Here is an 18,210-nt window from a genome sequence, read left to right on the forward strand (position 1 = left end):
CAAATGAAAACGAAGACCCCTTAATTCTATCTAACCCCTTCTGCATCATCTCCATCAAAACTCCCCTTTTTTTTTATAGGTCTCAATCAATACTTGCCTTCTTTCTTTCTTTTCCTCCAAGGTCCAAATTTTTTAGTTATTATAAAGTTTTCAAATGCTAAAGTTTAAACTTGTCACTTAAAAATCTCAATTTTGCTACACCCCATCTCTTACATAAAGAGAGCTTAAGATTTTATTCCTCTCACCACAACTCCTCTAAAAATGGATCATCCATCTCCCACAATAAGCCAAATATAACAAGTAAGATCATGAGTTCATGATAACTCTAAGTTATAACTTATCAGAGACTTCAATGCAAAGCTCTAGTCATGATGTTGGCTTTCCATTTATTATTTTTTACAAACTGTCAATACTCTTAATCACCCAATGTCATAATTGGTTGTTCTCTTAAGGGAACCATCACAACAATTTTCAAATGAAACCATTCCTTATAGAAATTCCTCATAAGCCCAAATTTCGCAAATTTAAGCCAAAACACATCCTTAAGTCTAACCAACTGGTCTTCCCAACCTTTTCAAAAACTAAACAACAAAAAGTGCTAGTAAATTTTCATGATTGGCAATGTCAACCCAATAGATTCTATAGCTAGATAGGTAACAAATTTGTCTATCTATTAAAAACTTCATTCCACTTCCAAGATAATATCAATATTTCCAATATCCCTAAATATTAAATCTTTCTTTCTCTAAGATCTAAAGATTCTTGTCCCACCTTTGGACTTTGATCTCATCCTATTACCCAAATTCTCTTTTTCAAAAGTTGGATGTTGTTGTCACATATTTCCAAAACATAACAAGAAAGAGTCTTTCTTTGATTCCAAAGGTTCAAAAAACCTCCCCCTCATATCTTATGTTGGTGTTTGCTTTGGCACCAAGAAAATGTCAAATTTGAATGTTATTGTCAAAATTGAAAACATACAAAGATCCTAAAGTATCAATGTGGGAAGCAAAATGAGTGTGATTAATCGCAAAACTCTAGAAGGTAAATTCAGAATTCTTTACATTCACAATGCAAGGCATGCACGAAAAGTATATACACATACCTCTCATTGAAAGTTTCATTAAACTTTTTACATTCATGCTTCTAAACAAATTATGGTAGCCAATCATAAAAATAATCTAATTCTGCTACTTTCATTCTTAGAGCATAATTCTTTTTGGAGACTTATGAAAGCAAACCCTTCTAGGCTTTCCAACACATGGTGATTATCAGAAAAATAAATTCATTAGAATGAAGTGGAAAAAACAATCCCATGAAAACATCTCAGATTTATTTCCACAGTTTTGCAATATAACTTCTGCTGTCAAGTAAGATTAAGGGTGTTCTCATACTCAAATGGTTGTGAATCGTACCTCATGATCTTTTGTCCTCCCTTCTCGTTTGAAAAATCCTCCACTGGATCAATGGCAAACAAAAGCATGAACCAAAAGCTTCTGATGGTAATTAAAAAAATAAATTATAAAAGAAGGGAAAAAAAATGGAAGGCATACCTAGTCCGACCTGCTGCCGAGAAGCGTTCTTGATAATTTACGGAAAGAGGGAAAAAATCAGAAGGCTCGCTAGGAACATCAGCCAAGCAAACAGATGTATAGACAATCTAAAAGAAGAAAAATAAATTTGTTATTTCTATATAAGCTTAAATGCCCAAGGTCATTTACAATATGTCTGACTCACAATTTTTTTTTATCGGAAACAAATATGCATTGATATAGATAAACAATACATGTAAAGGATGAGGAATCCTCTCCAAATTTACACAACACACACACACACACACTTTCATCAAAATATAGATGACTGAACCCCCTTCAATACAAGGAAGACCTACACATCAAAGTAGTACCATATGAGGATATACCAAAACAATTCATCACTTTATAAAGGTTAACACATCTCCTTCAAAAAGAAACCGAATCAACGCTCCTGTCCTTGTTATCCAAATCCTTTTGATCTGCATACTGCATATCAATCGAGCCAAACAACATTGAGAGGAGTGCCCTTAAAGGTTATGGTACAAGGGACCTAGAAAGATGAAGAGAAATGAATTAGATTCCATAGTGTCTCTAAAGTCCTTGTCCTCAAAAATTCTTGCATTAAACCAAATCCCCTCCATGAATGTTTTTATATATAAATTTTCTCTAGATCTTGGATTTATGGAGCCCTAACCTGACCTCCAACAAAGTAACACAATTTAGATATAAGGTTAGGTTGGTTTCCCAATAGCTTGTACAACCTATAGGATTGAAAGTGGAGTCCATGAAATAAAGAATTCTATCCTAGAATGTTAAAAGGGGCAATGATGAGGTGGTAACCAAGGCTCTAATTAGATCCCAAAGGATTGATCTTGTTTGTTTGCAAGAAACAAACGTTTAACAAATGAATTCTCAGTTTGTGAGAAGTTTGGGGGTGAGCAAATTTCTAAAATGGGGAATTGTGGAAGTCGGAGTTTTAGCTGGAGTATTCTAGTTTTCTTAGTCAACAAGGTGCTTGACTTGATTGGCATGGATGTGGGTACTTTCTTTATTTCTTGTCATTTCAAAATTTGCAAAGAAGGCTTCATTTGATTGTTCTTAAAGGTGTACAATCTAGTTCAAAGCAAGGGGACAAAGAGAAGTTTTGGGCAAAGTTAAGAGCTATAAGAGGGCTTTGAAATGACCATTGGTGCTTACGAGGTATTGTAATTATGTTAAGTTCCTTTGGGAAAGAAGAAATTGCTCAAGAATGTCTTTAGAAATGAGGCACTTATAGAAAATCATTGAAAAGATGAACTTGTGGGATCTCCCACCAGCTAGTGGGCCCTTTACTTGGTGTGGAGGTTAGTCAAACCAATCTTCTTCAAGATTGGACCATTTTTGGGTTCAGAGGAATGAGAGGATCATTTTTCGTGCCTAATCCAAAGTATTCCACCAAAACCAACTTCTAACCATTCCCTTATTATGTTACATGGTGGTAAGTTGAGGAGTGGCAAGTCTCTTTTCATATTTGGGAATATGTGGCTTAAAGCTGAAAGTTCAAAGACCTAGTGAGGACCTGCTAGATGGGTTATAACTTTAGAGGCTACCACAATCAAATTCTCGCAACAAGGTCAAAGGCCCTCAAGTAGAATCTCAAAAAAAAAGAACAAAGAGGTTTTTGGAAATTTCAACACCTAAAAGCAAATCAACTTTTTTTTTTTTTTTTTGATAAGTAAATGAGATATGCAATAAAAAGGCTAATCGCCACAAAGCATACAGGGAGTATACAAAATGGCAAACGCCTCAAAAAGAGAAAAGGACCAAAGAGAACAACCTCCCCTTAAGTGGAAGCTATCCACTCCAAAAACCTATAAGGGAGACATACTCCTCACCTAAATACACTTTGGCCCAATTCCACAATTACAGACAAAAGAATTCTTTAGTTTCTGAATATTCAACTCACCCCCCCTAAAGGCTAACCTATTCCTCTCCTTCCAAACCGTCCAAAAAATACATAACGGAATGGATTTCCAAATCTGTTTCCTTTTCTTCCCTACGAATGAGCCCCTCCAAGAGATAAGAGTCTCCTTTACAGTTTCTGGGAGGACCCACTTAACATCTATCAACCCAAAAATAATGTCCCATAGGCTCTAGTCACTATACAGTGTAAAAGAATATGATTTACATTCTCTTCTGCACAACCACACAAAAAACAACAGTTTGGGAGTTGCACCCCTCTTAACCTAGTTTTTGTAGTCTATCCAGAGTAAGCACCTTCCCCCATGTAGCCTCCCACGCAAAAAAACATACTTTGGTTGGCACTCTATCCACCCATATTCTCCTTGCAGGAAATATTGTGGCATTAGGCTTGTCTAGCAGCCTGTACGCTTCTTTGACTCTGAACAAACCCTTTCTTCCCTGTTTCCACATAACTGAATCATCCTCCCTGGAGGGCCTATGACCCCTCAAAGTATGAAGCAGCTCCCCAACCATATCCAACTCCCAATCATTGAAGTCTCTCACAAAGACAAGATTCCAATCTCCTTGACCCGAATCCTGATCCCACATCTCCTCAATCGTAGCATCTCTATTCACAGCAAGGACAAAGAGATGATTGAAACATTGGGACAACGGAGTGTCAGTGCACAACTATCTTTCCAAAATTTGATTTTGGAGCCCTTTCCAACTATAAAAGCAAGTTTTCCCAGCACCAATCCGCTTCTTTCATAATCTCCTTCCAGACCCCTACTCCAACCGCCCCAATAGCCCTTTTGACCTCCAACCATAAACCTCTTGCCCATATTTCGAAATGATTACTTGTTTCCAAAGATAATCCTTTTCACAAGCAAACCGCCAAATCCACTTGCCCAGCAGGGCTCTATTCAAGGTGGCTATTCTCCTTATTCCTAGCCCTCCCTTGTGTTTTTCTGTACAGACCGCATCCCATTTAACCAAGTGGACTTTTCCCTCCAAATTTCCTCCCCCCATAGGAAATCTCTTTGGGTTTTCTCCACTCTCTTAGCAACAGACTTCGGCATTCGGAAAATAGACATTTGGTAAATTGGCATGCTAGCCAAAGTACTTTTTATGAGAGTGATCCTCCCCCTTTGGAGATGTACTGTCTTTTCCACAACGCAAGTCTCCTCCTGACCCTCTCCTCCACTCCATCCCACATAGAAGAGGCCCTAGCTGGAACCCCTAGGGGAAGGCCCAAATACTGAGAGGGCAGAGACCCCACCCTGCACCCTAACTCAGCTGCCACCTCAAGAATATCCTCCACCTCTCCAACTGGAATAATCTCGCTTTTGGCTAGGTTGATTCGAAGACCCGAAGCCGCTTCAAACCAAAAAAGTATCCAGCTTAGGTGAGAAACTTGCTCTTTGTTTGCCTCACAAAACACAATCGTGTCATCAGCAAAGAATAGGTGGGAAATATTCAAGGAGGTCCTACTACCACCCCGAATGATGCATCCTGAAAGATATCCCCCTCCACCGCTCTCCGTATAAGGACGTCCAGAACCTCCATTCCCATAACAAAAAGGTAAGGAGATAGAGGATCCCCCTGACGAAGTCCTCTAGTACTAGGGAAGAACCCAGCTGGCACTCCATTGACAAGAATTGAGAATTTGGCAGAAGACACGCAGCTCCAATCCATCCCACCCACTTGGTCCCAAATCCCATTTTTTGGAGGACTTTCATTAAGAAATTCCAATTGATACTGTCATAAGCCTTTTCAATATCCAATTTGCAAATAAGGCCCTTCTCTTTTCTCTTCTGCCACGAATCTATCACCTCATTAGCAATTAAGGACGCATCCAAAATTTGTCTTCCCGTTACAAAGGCATTCTGAGCATTAGAGACCACCTTGCCAATCACTTTTTTGAGCCTATTAGCTAAAACTTTGGCCAAAGTTTATAGAGCCCCCCCAACAGGCTGATAGGCCTAAAGTCTCCAAGATCCTCAGCCCCGCTTTTCTTAGGTATTAACACCAGGAAAGTGTGATTAAGGCTCCTAACAAAGGAATTATGCTCATGAAATTCCTTAAACATCTCCATGATCTCCTCTTTGGCAAAATCCCAAACATTTTGCCAAAAGGCTACAGTGAAACCATCCGGGCCTGGGGCTTTGTCCCATTCATCTCCATCAGTGCCGAGTGAATCTCATTCTCTGCAAATGGGATTTCCAGACTCCTGCTTCTTGCTGGCTGATGCACCCCACTGAACTCTACCAATATCCGCATGCAGCCCATATCTTCAGTGAGCAACTGCTGAAACGAGTTCACCACTCCTTCTCTCCCTCTTGTTCCTCTTCTAGCCACTCCATTAATCTTAATTCTGTCCATAGCGTTGGTTCTTCGATGGGCACTAGCCATTCTATGGAAAAACCCGTATTTCTATCCCCCTCCCTTAACCAAATCTCCCTTGACTGCTGTCTCCAATGAGCTTCCTCCAACAAGACCCATTTCTTAAAGGAATCTTTAGCTTCCTTTTTTAACTCAGCTTCCTCCATAGTCAAGATTCTCTCATTTTCCACCCGATCCAAAAATCAACTTGTTGCAAGGCTGAGGCTTTATTAGTTTCCAGCCTCCCAAATACCTCTTGTTCCACTCCTTCAACTTCTTTTAATTTCTTTCAATTTAACAGCCAGCCTATAGCTAGCACTGCCCCTGATATCAATTCCTGCCACCAGTTCTAACAATATCATTAAACCCTCAACCTTCACCACATGTTTCGAATCTAAACGGGGTGGACCTCTTCTTATTCCACCCCCTCCAACACAATCGGAAAATGATCAGAAATTGGCCGAGACAACCTGCCCTGAGTGACTCCACTAAATTGATCCAGCCAGCTTGGGGAAACTAAAATCTGTCTAGTCTCGCCCACGCCTGATTATTGGCCCCCCACTCCATGTAAACTCGCCCCCTTGAAGGGGCAGGTCCACCAGCTCAAGATCATCCACAGTCTCTGCAAATCTCCGCATGGCTGAGCTGATTCTTCTCTGGCTGCTCCTTTCTTGCTGAAACAGGGTGATGTTAAAGTCCCCACCGAGACACCAGGGTCCTCCCAAAGGCCTCGTATTGCCCCAAGTTCTTCCCACATACCCTCCCTTTCCACTTTGGTAAAGGGACCATACACTCCCGTAAAAACCCAAATAGCTCCATTTTCTATGGTCTTGAATCTACAAGACAAAGAAAATTGACCCTCCTCCCAATCCAAGATATCCAAAACCCGCTTGTCCCAACATATCAGAATGCCACCCGCAGCCCCTCCGCATTTAGAGCTCTCCAGTCTAAGAATCTCCCTAAACCCAAACTTCTCACAATACCCTCCGTCATCACCTGATCTTGGTTTCCTGAAAACACATTAGATCCACCCTCTGTTTCCTTATATAATTCTTGATAATTTCCTCTTAGAGCTGTCATTAGCTCCCCTCACATTCCAACTTATGATCTTCAGCTTCATTGAGAAACTATCAGCTGATTCCCTTTGCCCTGAGAAGGTCCTTTCTGCTTAATCCCCCCCTCATAATTAACAGAGCATTCCAGCCTCTTTAGCTCCCTTTCAAACTTGGACTTTCCAAAAGCTCTTTGCTGTGAATCTTCTCTCGCCTCTTTCTGATTTTAATCAGAAAATTCAATATCTCCTTTTCCAACCCCTCCGTAGAGAATCCCAAGAATTGACTAAATCTTGCTAGGCTACATTCCTCCCATAATTCCTCTTTGTCACTTTCGGTGCCTTGAGAACCAGAGACTCCAGTATTCCCTCCCTGCCCCTAATCTTGTCCCTGGTTATGTTGTCCTCTCCCGACTTCCATGATTCAGTTTCAGTCTCCACATTCCCCTCATAAACTGTTAACCAAGTTGTCATATCCCCCTTAATTCCTCCACAACTCCCCTGGGCGATCGAAAGACTCCCCTCCGGAGCCCGATCAGAATTAGAAGAGAGAAGAAGAGAAGCACCCATAGCTTGTTGATCTTTAGGATAAAACGGGGCATACCTTTTAGCTTCCTCTTCCAACTCTTGATCAGTCTTTGATAAATCTCATTCCTCTGTCCCCTTCTAGGCTCCCCTGGCATCCAGCTCGTCAAGGGGTCCTCTGAAATGGGTCCTTTTCTGGAACTAAAACAACCCAGAAGACCATCCTTCTTTGACGGAACAGTTAGGCTCTTCCTTACCAGGCCTTCCACCTCACTCTCCTGATAGCAGCCCAAATCAACAGCCCAATTACTTGGGCCTGCCTCTGCATCACCAGCCCCCTTCAATTTTTTTAACTTTTGGCCCAAAGGCCCATCTGTTTTGGACAGTCCAACCTCTTTCTGCACTTCATTAAGGCCCATACTTGGGTCACACCTAAACGGCCCAGCCACTCCATCTGGGCAGACCCCATCTCCCATTACCGGGCATGGATCAGGGTCCTGGGCCCTAGACCCGGCCCATTCTCCTGCAAAGCACTCCCATCAGCTGGCAGAGGCAGTTCCTCGTTGCCCACAACTACCAATTCCTTCCCCACGCGCTTCCCCACGCGTGAAAGCAACTCACCCCTAACCTCAGTTCTTCTACTGATGTCCGACGCAGAGGATAGCCTTCTCACCATCGGCCTAACCTCCCACCACAATGCCACAGTGTATACCTCTTCCTCAACCTCGATTTCTAACATGCTTGGTCTAAAATCTCCTCTGATTTAACCAAAATTCTGGCCATTGAATCTCCCCCATCGACCTGGTGCGCTCGTCAAATCTACAAATCCCCACACACCTCTCCTATTTTCTTCAAAACCCCCGGGCTCCAAAGCGAAATTGGAAGACCGAAGATTTTAACCCAAGCTTCCTGTTCCATCTCCTTCTCGTCCCGACATCCCATCTTTGGATTCCATGGAACCAGCCTAAATGGACTCCTCCCATCAGTCTACTCCCCGAGGAGACCACTCGGTGAGCCTCACTGAGATCTTCAAACTCCAGCAGGGCCTTACCTCGTTCCAGCATGGCCAGCCCTAGCTTGCCTTTTAGGCCCCAAGACTTTGCCCAGAGACTTCCCAACCTCTCCAGATCGTCTTCTTCCCTTTTATTGGACCAACTCGCGACAAGACATTGCTCCAGCTTCTGTAGATTGCCCGCAATCTCCCCCTTAGAGACCTTCATCCTGACTGCGTTTACGCCATCCCGATTTGATCCCGTAACTGCTTCTACAAATGATTTCGCCGGAGAAAAATTTCCCGCAGTCCTTACCTCCTGCAACTCTGTCCTTCTACCCACTCTCTCTTCCATTTGGTGTACCATCTCCGCCATAGCCTTCCATCCGCTTTTATCTCTCCTTCCTCTCGGTAAGAAGATGCAATACCATTTTCGTTCCAGATCCGTAACCCCAGCCTTAGGAACCCACCCGATCTGTTGAACCCCGAACCAACGTAAACATTTTGCCTCTATCTTTCCACTCCTTTACCCATCTCCCTTCTTTCTCGTCTCGTATACAATGATCTAACCCTCCTTAAAGAGCCCTAGGCTTTCCAGCCCTAATCGAACCCAAGACTCTACACCCCGCTTCTTCTCCACGATGCGAATCTGGTTTTTCCCTTTCTTAATCTCCAGGGCAAGCTCGAAGGTCTTGGATTCCACCGTGAAGCTTCGCGTCCAGCTCGCCTCGCCGTTCTCATCGTCGTCGCCGGCACACGCGCTCTCACGCTCCCTCGCTCCCGCTCTCTCTCTCTCTCTCTCTCTCTCTCGCTCTCTCTCTCCCATCTCTACTAAACCGAGAATTTTTTTGGGCTTCTTCTTGATATCAGAAAACTTAAAAGCAAATCAACTTTTAGGACTCCAAAGAGAGGGAAGTTGCTCTCTCCATCAATGAGTTAGAAGCTAGAAGGTCAACAATGAACGAATTTAGCAAGTGGGCTACGTTAGAAGAAACTATGAGGAGACAAAAATCGAGGGAATTGTGGTTAAGGGATAGGGATAAAAATACCACTTTCTTCCATGAAATGGCCAATGCATGTAGACAAAGAAATTTCTTAGTCAAATCCAGAGTAAAAGGTGTTTAGCTTTCTAAAAAGGGTAACATAAAGAAGGGGATGAATAGAGCTTTTCAAAGTCTCCTGTTCAACGCCAATATCAATTGAATGATTTTGAAGCAATGAGGAGCGAGGAAGCTACAAGCCTAGAGACTCCATTCGCTAAGGAGAAAGTTTGGGCCATTCTATCTAGCTTGTGTGGGGATAAAGCCTCAAGGCTAGATGGCTTCACCATGGCATATTGGTGGCTTTACAAGGACTTTGTTAAGCAAGAAGTGATGGTTTTTCAGGCAGTTTTTAATAATAGTTCCTTCAAGAGAAGTCTAAATGTCACTTTCCCAGTTTTGATCTAAAAGAAAGGTTCCTATCAAAAAATCTAAAAGAAAGGTGGAGTAGAGGACTTGAAAGATTTTAGACCAATTAGCTTAGTTAAGGGGGCTCTATAAGGTATTGGTGAGAGTCTTAGCTAAAAAGACTCAATAATATGGTGGTAAAAGTAGTAACAAACTATTAGCACACCTTCTGAAGGGTATACAAATCCTAGATGTAGTTCTCATAGCTTAAGAGGCCATAGATTCAAGGATGAAAAGCGTCAATAGTGAAGTTATTTGCAAAATCAATATCGAGAAGGACTATGATCATGTCAATTGGAATTTCCTAATCACGATCTTGAAGAAAATGGGTTTTAGCCAAAAGTGAATTAAATGGATCAACCAACTAACCACCTCCTTCTCAAAGCCTAAGACGAAAACAGAGCCTTTACTGTGTTTTGTTATCGAACACCATTTTCCTCCGACCTCACCCTCTAACCTAACCTAGAAGGTCTTCCTTTCCACAGAGACCTTCAAGGTCCTTACCATTTTTTCTAATGCTTCTTTTCCCCCCACAAAAAGAAGAAGAAGAAGAAAGACCCCGACCCCAAAAGCTAAGGAAAGAGTAGGTTTCGGAATGGGGGTACCTGGAAGCTTCCTCCAACAGGGCCTCATCTGCTCCAGTCTTCCCTCTTACTGCAACCAACGACGCAGCACCGACGATGGCCTCAACGAGTCTCGGCTCCACACACGAAGAAACAGGAGCCCTAACTCTCTTTAATCCTTCAACGTTATCCAACTAGCCCAAGCCTTCTTGACAAATGGGCTAGCCCGAAACCCTAAGCCCATCGTCCTCTAAACTCCTTCAAGCCCACAACTCGCTGACAGACTTCGTGGGCTCCCAATAACTTAATGTTTCCCCCCTTAACTAACTCGGCCCAATGCACACTAAGCTCATTTCCTTTCCCCCTTAAAACCACACCCTCTAAACCATCTCCGGACACCTTAACTACTCTCTTCCCTTTCCCATCATTTCCTTCACCTACCTCGGTACCCCCCGCCATACCCAAGCCATACTCAACAAAAACAGCTCCAACTTGCTCAACTCTGTCTTCCTCAACTACTCCTTGTACCCCCGAATGTCCCACGCTGCTTCCCACATGTGAATCCATGCATCCTTTGTCACCCTTCGACCACCCCCTTCCTTGCACCGGCACCACCACCGAGACCCAAGGTAGCACTTCCCACCATAACTGGATTGCGAAGCATAATCAACCCACCACCAAATGTAATGACCCGAGTAAATCCTTCCCATCCGTCTTCATTAAAAGCCTAGCCCACTGTAGTTGTGTGAAGTTAGCTATGTCACCATCTACAGCAACCAACCCTCTACAACTATCCCCCAATTTCCTAAACACCTCCTGGTTCCAAAAATTTAGAGGAAGCCCCACTGCCCTCACCTAGCATTGATCTGCATGAACTCCAGGCCGGAAACAACCTACTTTGGGTCCCCATCTCTCTAGATGAAGAATCCTGTTCTGAAAGCGTTGATTCCCCCTTCGCAACACTCTTTCAGCTTCCTCCGCAACCTCAAATTCTGCAAGAAAAAAGCCTCCTCCCAGAAACGAAAACACACTCCCCCTTTCAAATTCCATAGCCTCCTCCCCCAATTCCTTAAACAACCTAAATCCGGACACCGGCCATCCTCTGCTTCCCACCTTCCCACAAGACAACGCTCTAATTGCTCCTCCCTGCTTCTCAAAGCTCTGCCCCCAAGTTGAAGCCACACTGCATCCCCTATTTTTTTTATTTTTTTTATAAGTACTGCATCCCTATTCTTCCCACCTTTGCCTTTGCTACTTCAACAAAAGACCGATTTTTCTCCTCTTCCTCCGCCTGTGCTTCATCTCTCTTTCCTTCCTTGGCACCTACAATGCCTAAACCCACATTGTCTTTAGAATGTAGAGCAACACCCAGATAACGAAGCTTGTCTGCTAGCAAAACCCACCCCCCCTAATATCCCTCTTCCCTCCGAAAACACCAAACTGAACATTTTCGCTTCCAGATCACGTACAGAGCAGATAATGAACCTCCCTGCCTCATTAGCACGCCTTTCCAGCCTAAATCTCCTCCCCTCCTCTTCCCAACTTTTAACAACTTTCCCGAACTTCTCCTCCCTGCAACAAGCCTCCACTCCCTCCAACAAACACCTCAAACTAGAATCTCCAAACCTAATCCAATTGGAAAAACCTTTACTTCTCTCCAAAATGGTCCCATGAAGCTTCCCCCCAATAGAATTGATTGAAATCTCGAAAGATTTCGAGTCCACAGCAAACCAGCTTCTACCACCTCCCCTTTTTCCCTTCTCCATGCTTAAAAACTGAGAATATTTGAGAAAATCCCACCACAAGATGCATCCCAAAGACCCTCTAAAGTTCTCACATTGTCCTCAAAAATCCTAACATTTCTCTCCCGGCACACAACCCACATTAAAGCAAAACAAGCAAACTGCCACAACACCTTGCCTCTCCTGGTATTTCCCAATCCTTTGTATGAAATAATCATTATGTCACATATACTCCTAGGAGGAACCCAATCCATATGAATCAAGTTGAGTAGTCTGTGCCAAAGCCCGAAACTAAATGGCCAATGTAAGAAGATATGATCCATCGTTTTACCACTCTTCATACAAAACAAACAAACATCAGAACTAGGGGCTTGGTAGGATCTTCTCAATTGTAGCGTGTCATTGGTGTTTACCTTCTTAAGTGTCACTAACCAAGCAAAGGATTTGACCTTAAATGGGGCTTGTGATTTCCAAACAAAATCAATGGGAAATAATGGAGTTGGATTGATATGATTGGACAAAACTGAAAAGAATGACTTTATTATGAATAAACCTGAAGAAGATAAGGATCAGGCTCCCAAGTCATGAGCAAATGGAGATAGTGCAAGTGTGAAAGAGAGGACATGAGTCTTTCAAGATCTGAAAGATTACGATGGAAGTTTAGATTCCAAAAGAAAGAATTAGTGGACCCGAGAGCTAATGAGATAGTGAGGTTTTTAATTGTGACAATTCTAAATAGACTTGGGAATTGAGAACATAGAGGTTGATCCCCCAACCACAAGTCTTCCCATAACCGAATTCTTGTCTCATCTCCCACCACCAGCCAAGTGTATCTAGAAAAATTTGGAAAAACCTGTGCAATGGTCTTCCAAGGACAACAATGCGACCACTTGACCATAGCGTTGGCATCCCACCCATTAGTATGTGTCCCATAAATGCTTAGGATAGCCTGATGCCAAAGAGCATACCTTTCTTTAGGAACCTCTAAAGCCATTTCCCTAATAGAGTACACGATTCCTTACAAAAATCTTCTCAAACCGTAATCCCCCTTCCCCCTTAGCCTTACACACTAAGTCTCAATTGACGAGATGAAATCCCTTCGCAATTTCTCACTTTTCAATGCCACTGAAGAAGGAATCTTGAACATGGAAAGAAAGTAGCTAGGAATATGAGATAAGCACGAGCAAATAAGAGTTATCATCCGACCTAAAGACAAGTAGGCTTTTTTCCACCCATCCTTCATAAGTATTTTCAAGTCCTTATCCATGAATTTCATTTCTGATCAATATATACAAGTATATATGCTTGGGCATATTAAAGACCTTTGGAATGTACCAAAAATAAAATAAGCTGCATGTGGAACTCAATTGAATAAACAGGTTAAAGCATGACAAGGAAGTCCACTCAAAATGTTGGCTAACCAATTGAAATAAATTTACAGTTTCACCATCTGCTACTGTAATAGGTAGAAATACACTTCATGGAGGATACAAAACTTACAGTTTCACCATCAGTTACTGTAACAGAGCCACTAGCTTGTCTCCCTATATGACCTGTCTCAACTAAGATCTGTAAAAAAATCAAAATAAAAATTAAAAAATTAAAAGAAAAGATCAAATAAAAATAATAACAACAAAATTACATATTTATCCAAATGAGCATAATTTAATATAGCACTTGATCCCATCAAAGGGCATTCATGCCACAAGTCTACATGTGGAATTAACCAATCAATAACAAATTCCTTGAAATTAAGGACTTTCTTTCCAAAACTTTGTACTCAAGGAAATGCATCTAGAGGAAGAAAATTGTAGTAGACTATAGAAAGCCTTTGTTAGGAGCCAAAGTGCCATTTGTTGACCATAAAATTGTTGGGACCTTTTTGTTATTCTACTTATAAAAGTAATCAATGAGGATAAGTTTGCTTTCAAGAGAAAGCAATATGGGACATCCCTCTCATATCAACTTTCCATCTATTGATGTCTAGTGAAAGTTGATTCAAAGTTCAAACCATACAAATTTTAAAATAATAAAAAAGATTCTCATTCAATATAATACTCGTTTTTTTAGCAACCATGCGCCTTACACAATCCATAAGATCATGTAGATTCTACCACAACAGAACATAGGCAAACCAAATAATCCTATAGAAACCCACTAAAATCATGAAACTTAGGAATTTCTAAAAATGAAATACTATTAGATTAGTTAGCAACACATGGATAACAGTACTATAAGACATCAGCATCCATTTGAAATTTTCCTTAATAGATTTCTCAAAGGACCATTAGAATGTGATGATCAAGGGTTTCTTGGGGGAAACCAAATTTTTGGGTAGTACTTAGCCAAAAAATCAAGCTGATTTATTTTGTGTCCCTGAGTCAATGAGCAAATAGTTTTCAGAAACGATGGCACGTTCCATACCCTTCACTCTGTTTTAATAATTTTTTAGATGAAAACCTATAGGCTTAATGAGTAATGGAAGGAGTGACTTTGTTCAAGTTGAATGTCCTACGTGAACTGGAGGAGAGCCAATTAATTATCAATTGAAGCCATGAAAAAACAAATAATGATAGATGATTTAACAGAACATGCTATGCAAAAAAAGACTCAGGTACCCGACTAAAAGAAGATGGGTTGACTTGTTTGTTTTTCCTGCCCGATGGGCCTTGGCTGAAAGTGCAAGAAGGTATTTATCACTTTATCATAGCATGTTTTGCACAATAAATTCATTTCTTTGTAATTTCTATCATTTCTGTGGCCCCAACCCTCTTCAATTTTCCAACTATCCTATGTAGCACTGGCCAGACGAGCATCCAAATTCTCGTAATTCTTATCATCCAAAACTCAAAATGAAAAGCAATATCCCAACTTCACACACAAACTCGAAGATGAAAAAAAATGGAGGATAAAAATAAGAATAAAAATGAATTCAATAAATTTTCCTATATTCCTTAGTTTTACTCCCCTTTTTGTAGAGGATAAAAAATTTGAATGTGTAAGTTATTAATAATTTTCGTTATATTTCATTTCCTCTGTGTTTCACATGGCAAACTAAACAGAAAAATTCGGACATTCCTTCCTAATTCTTTTTCCTCGCCATACTACTTCCCCAAATCCAAATGGAGTGTTAGAAAATTACAGTCAAAGTTCACCAAAATGGGTCTGAAAACCCAAAACAATATCAGAAAACGAGAACTACCCATCATTCAAAAGCAATATATATGCAGATTTTGACAATTTATGCATATTTTTTCATTTTCCGGCAACTTCCGAGTGTTAATAAATTAACAACCAAAATTCAACAACCCCGGAAATCCATCCAAGACGCAGAAAAAACATGGAAATACAAATAACACCGCAACTCACATGTCGATCGCCGACCGGAATTTTCACTGAGAAGGGCTGAGCAACGCCCGGCGGCGCCTCGACAGATGAAGGATTGATCTCGGAAGCTTGGGATTCGGCCAAAGCCCTGACAACCAAACTGCAGGATTTTGAAGAGAAAAGCAGAGAAGAGGAACTGCGTGGGGCCTTTTTGGGGCGGAGAGAGCGGTGGAGATTGCAGGAGAGAGGGAGCCTCCACCGATTGGTGTGAAGCAATGGAGCGTGGAAGCTAGGGTTTGCTAGCATTTCTTCGCCTCCTGTTGAGTAAGGACTGGTACTGAATATGATGGAGAAGAGCGGAAAGAGAGAGGCTTTATCCGTTTTTCTCTCTCCAGAGCTCAGATTTTTGAGCGTTTGCGTTATTATTATGGCGCGGTATGATAGATGAAATGTTTTGGGTTCTAAGGTTGGGCTTCATCAATGGGCCTCCTCCCCTCGCTTTACGGGTCACCCACGGGTCAAATTTGCCATAAGGATCATCCTTTTTAACGGTTTTCAAAAATATACAAAAGATAAAAAAATAAGTATATCCTTCCCTTTTTCACTTTATTTTTATTTTATAATTCTATTATTATTATCATTATTTTAAAAATATAAAATGTTATTATATATTACCTAACAAATAATAATAATATTAATATACATATAAATAATATAATAGTTAATTTACAAATAATAAATATAAAAAATATTATATGTAACCTATCCAATAATAACAATAATAATACATAATATAATAATTTCACGAATTATTATTTCATTCTGATAATTAAAAAAATTAAGTTGTTATCTTTTTATTCTTACATAAACTTTATCAAATTTGAATTTTTTAACTTTACAACGTAACTATTAAGAATATATTATAATAGAATTTTGTTAAATCATAAAACTCACAATAAAAAAAAAATCCCAATGACCAAAATAAGTAATTCAATTATGAGGTAGTGTATTATGAGCTTTGGTGCACTGTCCAATTTCATTAATTGACTAAAAAAATACTTATCATTATGTTAAGAACTCGTAACTTTGATTTAATGGTCGTATAAGTAATTAATGCAAAAAAATTAATCTTCACCATGTTCTCGGTGCACATGCTATTATTGCATGTTGATACGAAAACATATTATGCTATACTATGTGCTCTTAGTAGTACATGAATAACTCATTTATATCTTCATGTGCAAAGTCCATATATCCGATTGAAACTAATGAGGATAGGACAATTTTTTAAGATATTTGTGCTAAAGTTATATTGCCACCTAAAATTTAACAACCAATAGGGGGAGACCAAGAAAGGAAATAATTTGTTCAAGTGGAGAGGATAAGAATGTGTGATATTATGGTTGTTGTGGTGATTATGAGCATGACAAAAAAACATAGATGACCAATCCCACTACATCTTAGGGATGACAATAGTTGTGTTAATATTATTGAGAGCAACATTTGTTGGCATTTTAGGTACGACACAATAAAAGCCATAATAATTAAAAACTAGACATTTGAGGTTAAAAAAACTATACCTTCGAGTTTTGATGTTCCCAGACCCTATTTTTCCAAGTTGGTAACTCTTAAAGACCTTATGTGTCTTCCACTTGAATCTTCTCTCCCCGATGAAGATGGAGATTAGAGTTATTTTAAAACGTATAAGAGTGAGGATTAGTCTGACCTTGAACTCTAAAAGGGTCTATAAAGATTAATTATGGATTTAAGTGACTGCGACACCAGACATAGATTAAGGTCACATTATATAGTTCATTGAGTTTTATTTAATTAATTAGCCCATAATATAAGGTATAATTAATTAAATAACCCAAATAAAAACAAATAGTCTATTTATGCTCAAGTGCAACCTTGTGCAACTTAATGTACGTGATATAATTAATTTTATTAAAATGTTATTTATTCAGCAATAAATGTTATCAATAATATGAATTCGATTAGAGATTATTGAAACCATAGGAAGTATAGTTCAAAATTTGACTCTTTGTTCCACTAAAAATAGTTAATGAAAATAATGTATTAGAGACGTGGGCATAGTTTATAACTACCATCTTAAATTATAAGAACCAAACTAAAATATTGTGAGAATACATATAATTTTTGTAAATTCACTTCATTAAGTTCAATTTATGAAAAAGTAGGACTCATTACAATACCGAATTAGTAAATATGGAAAAACGCGATCAATTAAATCGCAACATTTGTATATTTAAGTTCATTGCTTTATATAGAGTTTACCTCATTATTTTGTGCACTTGTTTTATTATTTATATTTGATCCTACCTTTTTTTTAGCTTGATCCCATTTTTTGTACTTCCATCAAATGATATGATTTTACCATGCACTCTCAATAGCTCAAATTACATGTTCAATAAGTATTGATTTGGTAAACAAACGTTAGGAAAATACTCGAGTATCAAATTGATACCTACCAAACTTTAAATCCGAGCCATTAAAAATGTACGTTAATGTTTGGACCATTGAATAAATGTGCAAATATACCAAAACATGATACAAATAAAAAATTAAGGTACAAATAAATAAAATTAAAATATAATGTGATGAATCAAAGTACAAAATAAATGACACTTTATTATTAAATAATAAAATATGAGCCATACACGTGTTTAATAATTGATTGCTTTTGT

General features: G+C 39.8%; 1 protein-coding gene across 2 annotated transcripts in view; it reads right to left on the reverse strand.

Moving 5' to 3' along the window:
- LOC117921160 (probable polyribonucleotide nucleotidyltransferase 1, chloroplastic) overlaps positions 1-15,907 on the reverse strand; it is an 88,718-nt gene extending 72,811 nt beyond the window's left edge. The window contains exons 1-4 of one of the 2 annotated variants that reach the window (XM_034838968.1): positions 15,545-15,907; positions 13,676-13,744; positions 1,551-1,657; positions 1,413-1,455 (exon numbers count right to left, since the gene is read on the reverse strand). In XM_034838968.1, the coding sequence (XP_034694859.1) occupies positions 1,413-1,455; positions 1,551-1,657; positions 13,676-13,744; positions 15,545-15,808 (483 nt within the window). In that variant the 5' untranslated portion in view covers positions 15,809-15,907. The remainder of the gene's footprint in view (positions 1-1,412; positions 1,456-1,550; positions 1,658-13,675; positions 13,745-15,544) is intronic. The other variant, XM_034838967.1, reaches the window with a different exon arrangement.
- Positions 15,908-18,210: the final 2,303 nt, after the last annotated feature.

The sequence above is a fragment of the Vitis riparia genome, chromosome 8 (assembly GCF_004353265.1).
Source record: "Vitis riparia cultivar Riparia Gloire de Montpellier isolate 1030 chromosome 8, EGFV_Vit.rip_1.0, whole genome shotgun sequence".
Classification (NCBI taxonomy): Eukaryota; Viridiplantae; Streptophyta; class Magnoliopsida; order Vitales; family Vitaceae; genus Vitis; species Vitis riparia.